Genomic DNA, 6,899 nt, shown 5'->3' with positions numbered 1-6,899 from the left:
ACAAAATCCTCCACTCTTTAAACTGGGAATACCATTCCCATTTGGGTGAAGTGAAGAAAGCAGCATTATGATTATATTTTTTTCTTCTCAGGGACACGTTGTGCCCAGATTATGATTCCAAAGACCTAATGATTGTGAATTCTGCAAAGTGACCACTACAATGTCTTTCAAAAAGCTCTCTACAAATGGACAAAGGTACATAACCCCATTATTCAGGGAAAGATAAACTGAATTACGGGCAGTACTTTCCCTTTATATGTGCATTTTTTCTTAAAAGACATGTGGATCGTCCATAAACCCTTCAGTGCCTGGAGCTGCACTAATAGATCACTGCTTTTCTGACACCTTAAAGCTATGGGAAGACAAGCAAGGGCACAGAAAGAGATAATAATGGCAACTTCCAAATCCTTGAAATGCCTTGATCCCATTCCCCAGTTGCACTCCAGGATTCAGAACTAATATGCCAGAACAATATATATTTTCTCCCTACATACTTAGTCTTAAGTGTACTTTCATGTACCGCTGATCTATTGACCAAAGATCTGGGCTGCAAAATTAAACCCCCGAAAGGGGAAAGGGGTGAGGTTGCCCAAATAGACAGCATGTGGAGCTGATATAACCTGAAAGATGGATATGGGCTTTGTCAAGGAACCAAATGTCACAGGTACATAACCCCATTATTCAGGGAAAGATAAACTGAATTACGGGCAGTACTTTCCCTTTATATGTGCATTTTTTCTTAAAAGACATGTGGATCATCCATAAACCCTTCAGTGCCTGGAGCTACACTAATAGATCACTGCTTTTCTGACACCTTAAAGCTATGGGAAGACAAGCAAGGGCACAGAAAGAGATAATAATGGCAACTTCCAAATCCTTGAGATGCCTTGATCCCATTCCCCAGTTGCACTCCAGGATTCAGAACTAATATATATTTTCTCCCTACATACTTAGTCTTAAGTGTACTTTCATGTACCGCTGATCTATTGACCAAAGATCTGGGCTGCAAAATTAAACCCCCGAAAGGGGAAGGGGGTGAGGTTGCCCAAATATGAAAGATGGATATGGGCTTTGTCAAGGAACCACATGTCACAGGGGAAATTTAATGTTCACGCTTTTCAAGACGATCGAGGAATCATGAACACATTGTTATCCTCTGATAGCTTTGTGAACGTGAAAATGGCACAGTTGTAGATGAAGATCAGCCTTGAGAGTGCCGACCGTTGAGATGTAGGAAAGTCATTGCTGCAGACATCATCTACGGACAGACGTCTCAAGAGGCTCATCTACTGAATTCTGCACCCTGGTGACGCCTAAAATTTAAAGGGTGCAAACAGTGTGTGTTTGACCTGAAGATATCGATCTGTCTTGGAATTTTTAGTTCTGATTCTCTACAAGTCCTAACCGATGGATCATTTCCACCCTTGACATCAAAGACGGTTAACATCAGTTCCGTAAATTGTGCGAAACTTACGAAATGAGTTGGTGGTGAGGAAATGTTCAACACAAAAAGCTCTCTGCTTTTTGCCAATCTTAACCATGATCTCAGCAGGCAAAGGAAACTTGAGAAAAACTATCTGCAAACTTCTGTTGGCCAGATAGACTACTGTAGTTTCCAATATGGTGCAATCATTGGAATTTTTAGTGGTAGGCCCAATGCCAACTAGTGCGTCGTGCTATAAAATTGGGGACAAAGCTGAAAAACGGGTTGTTTTTTTACGCGCTATGTGGAGGAAAACTATTTTGTGGATTTATCTAAAATGAATATCAGAGAAATTCCTTTTGACTTCCAAAAGTTGTGTACTTGAAACTCAAAATTTCAGTGCAGAGGAAAATATTAACCAGAAAAGTTGTACACTTTTTTTTTTATTCACCCTGTATTCCATGCTTCAGACTTGTCAATCATCTTCTTCAATCACCATTCAGACTTATCATCTTCTTCAATCACCATTCAGACTTATCATCTTCTTCAACCAAGCACTAACCACTTTATACACTTGAACACTTCACTCAAGAACTCAATATGTTACACTGGGGGCACTTCACTCAAGCACTCACCGTTTTACACTGGGAACACTTCACTCAAGAACTCAACATTCTACACTCAAAGCATTTCCCGCAAGAACTCACCATTTTACACTTAGAGCATTTTGCCTCCGCCTTGGCCTCTCCACAAGTTTCGCAGCCCTCGCCAGCATCCCAGGCAAACTGTTGGCCATTGATGGCGGACGTGAGCAGTGAGAATGCAGTGGGATCATTACCCTGCATGAGACAAGTACAACACACAAAACTGTTACAATGAGTAGCTTAAAACAGAACTTAAGATCATTCCAAAATATATTTGTATGTCTTGCAGCCAAGCAAAATGAGACACAAGTCACCAAACACCATTCTTTCTCCACTATCATAGGTTACATTTTAAAGCTGTCATCAAATCATATTTAGTTCCTTTTTCTTCCATGTTCCCCTTATGAACCTCACGTTTCTTATATACAATATATCCTGAAGGACTATTTTCCTGCAGAAAAACATGGTCTCTCTCCTTACAAAAAGCCATATTCTTCTTTATGAGAGGATGCTTTCAATTCTTCAAATCAATAGATGGAACCAAATTCTCCAAAGACCATGCCTGCTAAAAAAGGAAGTAAAGGCATGTATCTAACCTTGGGGAAAATAAACCTTCCTTATATTATGAACATTTTTTCTTATAATATCAATATTTCATTTTCAAAATTTGAAAATAAACATGTATCTTCACGACATAGACACAAAAATGTGTAAATAGGCATTAGAAAAATTACCTTTGAGGACTGGTTTGCAGTTAACTATTTAGTCGCATATATACTTATATTTTATAAGGCTGTGAGACATACAGAGGTAGTGGAGTAACAATTTCCTATACATCCATATATATTGAATCTAAAACATTAATGTGATAGGTTACTGAAGTTCCTTCAACTTAAACCATAATGTCCGAAAGATACTTTATACATCTATATATACATGTCTTTTTGATATAATAGGTCAAAGCATCAGCCAAAAAATTCCAGAGGAGACTCTTACTCTTTTATAAATTTCTGAAACCTGTCAAACTTTGCAGCACCCAATGTGTGTGTCATCCTAAGCTGTCTGCTGTCCTCCAGATCCACATCTCAAGTACCAAGTAAAGATAATTTTGTTCTCAAGCTACTTTAAAAAAGAAATTACTTGTTAAGAGTTATTGTCTGAAAGAAATCCTTCGTTCAAAAGCTACTGTCTCAAAAATAGCACTTGTTTAATAGAGATTTAAAAAAAGACATGTTCAATACTTACATTCCAGAAGAAATCACTCTGTCAATAGCTATTTTCTACAAGAAATCCTTTGCAGAACACCTACTTTCCAAAAGATACCACCTGTTTAATGGCTTTTAAAAAATAGAAATCACTGTTATAAAAGTAACTTTCCATTAAAAAAACACATTGGTCAATAGCTGCAACAATAGTTCAATAGTTACCCTAAAGAAATGGTGAAAAAAAATCACTCACAATTTTCACAGGAGCAATTTGCCTGACCAGCTGTTGCAGCAGAGCCGAGCTCACATAGGGGAAATCCTTCAGGGACTGTCGGATGAGCCGCTCCTGGAACTCCATGAAGCCATCTCCGTCCCGACCTCGGGTCAAACTAAGAGAGCAGTAAAAACAATAGTATCAGAGAGACAGACCGACCAGTCATATACATCCCCCCCTCTCTCTAAGAGAGACATGTAGACCCATATCTCACTCCCCCTTTCCCCCCGAGACATCTAGATATAATTATATTCTCCCCTGTCTCCCTTTCTCTCTCAGAGACATACAGATTCACATCTCTCTCTCTGAGACATACATATTATACATGCCTCTTTCTTTTCCCTTTTCTCCCTCTCTCTCTGAGACGTACATACACATCCCTCTCTTTTTCTATTTTTCTTTATAGCGTCTCACACCTATTCTAACAGGGTGTAAATTTGAGAAACTGATGAGCTTGCACAAGGGGCCACAGAGGCATGCAGCATAAAATTTCAGTGGCAGTAATTTTGTTTTTATGTCTCATGCCTTAATTAGCACAATTTAGATAATTCAGGACCCTGGCTGCTAGGAGCCGCCTGTTAAGGCTAACGTTGGCTGTATGGGATACATCCTAGCAGAAAGGCCGATCTGCTCGATAAAACATTGTTCTCAAGAAAAAAATCAAACTTGTGTCCTTTGAGAACAAGGAAAGAAGCCAAACCTTTATACAATATCTCCAATTACTGTTTGTTCGAAACTGAAATTATCTCTGATATGAGTAAGTCAAATGGAAAAAATTCTTGTGAAGCGCCTTTCCCATGGACACAGCATTGTACAGAGCTAATCTTCTACCCCCCACACCCATATTTGAACAATTATAAGGCCATTAGCCTATTTGTGCTAATTTCTGTTACTGTTTGTACTGAATAAAGATCTGTTTGGTATAACAAAACCAAGAGGCAAACCAAATGCAGATGTAGACCAACCTCTTGAGCCAGCCTGTGATCGACTTCTCCTTGTCGTTCTCCTTCGCCTCGGCGGCCAGCTTGACCACAGTGGAGATGAAGTGACACTTAAGGGCCACCACGTCGTTGACCTCTCGAGATTTCATGTTTTTCTCCACCAGCCGCGACAGAACCAGGCACACTCGCTTGGACTCGGCCAACAACTCTGCGTGATCTCGTAGGAACAGAGTGATCTACCAACGAAGAAATCAGATCAAGAAATTTTATTCACCGTAGAAGAAATTAAAAAAAATTTCAGTTAAGGCATGTGGGCACAATAATGGTCATTTAGTTCAGGAAAACAGTATAAAAAGAAATAATACAGGTGAGGAGGGCAAGAAAAATAGGATCAACCAGTACCCCTCAAACCATCATCTGCAAAGAGAAGAGCAAAACAATGTTGATTAAAAACATAAACAAGGTAAATTTTCAGTTTCCGAGGACTCTCAAGCTTTGAAAATCACCCAACTTCGGCTGCCATTTTCTCAGTGACTTTACCTCTGAAATCAGGCGGCCCACCTCGTTCAATTGCAAATATCTCGATTTCTATTCAAGACAGATGGGCTTTTTTTCATCGAAAGATAGACAAATGAACAAGCTTTAGGAGTATACCAATAACTCAACATGTCCAAAAATTGACGAGTGCCCGATTCCACAGCATCGTGACATATATTTCTTTCACTCGGACTGACATATAAAGATACATATATTATATCTCTCTCATTCACAGAAATGAAATGTACACTTTTCTCGCTCTCTCTCAGGCATAAGCATAAACATCTCTCTCTCTCTCTCCAAAAAAAAAAAAAAAAACCCAACAAAAAAACAAAACAAAACAACACAAGATTCCCCTATCTAAGCGACATAAAAAACTATCTCTCTCTCAGAGACCTAAACATACACTTCTCATTTACTCAAAGAAATAAGAAATACACATCCTTCTTTTTCAGAGACATGTAAAAATAATCACCTCTCTCAGAGATATGAACAGACACATACCTCTCTCTTTCTCTATCTATAAGTGTCTCACTTACTTTGACAGGGTGCAGATTTGAGAAATTGATGAGCTTGCACAGGGAAGGGGCTACAGAGGCAGGCAGTTTAGCTTCTTTCTCCAAACCTGGGAGAGAGAGAAAGAGTCAACTGGGCTGAAGAAGTTGGCTATGGCATGCATGGGAAATGTTATAATACCCTTTGCAACCTGTAAATTCTTTGTCATAATAACAAGCCAAAGTGTTCGTACTCAGTGTTCGCTTGATTGGAAAAGTAAAGTAAGTGTGAAATAACACCTCTTTCAACATGAAAAGGTTATCTAAAAAATAAATAAAACCAAGCAAAGTGGGTGGGGAGCCATGAAAACTCCCCAAACGACTCAAAATCAAGGAAGCTCTATTGGGAATTCGAAACAAGGTTGTCCCACCCAAGGAAACAACCTGAGCCGATAGACTATTAAGTGAGACCATATAAGGTCATGAAACTAAGACATGATTTTTATTTTTTCTAGCATCTGTTACCAAGGGTGTTTAGGGGAGAAGCAAACGTCTTTCTCTCATCTGTTGTACCACCTTTTTCATGTTCATACTATTTTTGTCTTATGTTTCTCTGACCTCTTTTATCCATCTTTTCCTAATAAAATAGAATAATCAATATGAAATGGGCCTACCAGTTCTGGCATCTCCACTTCATTCAAAACACAGATCCAAGAGTAAAAGTTAGTATAACAATGCACGGCCTCTTTCCTGAGTGATGAAACCTAATACGGGGTGCCCACTACGGAGGGGATCGGCCGATCAGGCCGATCGCCCGACTCGATCGCCTCAAAAACAAACATGTTTGTTTTCAGTTTCAGGCGATCGAGTCAGGCGATCAGCCCGAGCCAGCCATAGTGGGCACCCCATATAACACAACTTTGCATTCACTAACTACCTTAGCCAGCTGCAACAAACAATCTCAATTCAGGGGCAGGGGGGGAGGGGGGCTGGCAAGCTGCCAAAAATGCTATACTTTACATACTATGTGTCTATTGCTTGCAACTGTAAAGACACTGTTTTGCAGCTGTGGAAAATAAACCACAATGCCTTTAATAAGGCCATATGGCAAAGTTGGAAATTGAACCTGCAACCTTGAACATGGGAGTTGGACACTATGGCTTCTTTGACCCCTAAATGAGGGCACCTTTATGGCATACCTTGAGGCTTGGTGTAGTAATCGATCTCTGACTGCGGGAAAAAGTTGTTGATGACACTCACGCACTGGTGCTGGCCTGAAGGGGACACACAAATAAAACACCGATTCAGTCATAGGGAATGAATTCACCCCCCCAAAAAACCCCCCCATCAAAAACAACAAAAAACGACCACCGACCAACCC

The 6,899-nt window shown here is 39.8% G+C and overlaps 1 protein-coding gene across 1 annotated transcript in view; it reads right to left on the bottom strand.

Annotated features, from left to right (window-relative positions):
* The window catches only part of LOC101845784 (ankyrin repeat and MYND domain-containing protein 2), a gene marked incomplete in the record, with an annotated part of 17,147 nt that overhangs the window by 2,857 nt on the left and 7,391 nt on the right, over positions 1 to 6,899 (bottom strand). The window contains 5 exon segments of the mRNA XM_013084937.2: positions 2,131 to 2,262; positions 3,526 to 3,661; positions 4,512 to 4,723; positions 5,564 to 5,649; positions 6,718 to 6,792. Coding sequence (XP_012940391.1) covers positions 2,131 to 2,262; positions 3,526 to 3,661; positions 4,512 to 4,723; positions 5,564 to 5,649; positions 6,718 to 6,792 — 641 coding nt within the window.

The sequence above is a fragment of the Aplysia californica genome, unplaced genomic scaffold (genome assembly GCF_000002075.1).
Source record: "Aplysia californica isolate F4 #8 unplaced genomic scaffold, AplCal3.0 scaffold00330, whole genome shotgun sequence".
Taxonomy (NCBI): Eukaryota; Metazoa; Mollusca; class Gastropoda; order Aplysiida; family Aplysiidae; genus Aplysia; species Aplysia californica.
This window is presented reverse-complemented; position numbering and strand designations above follow the sequence as displayed.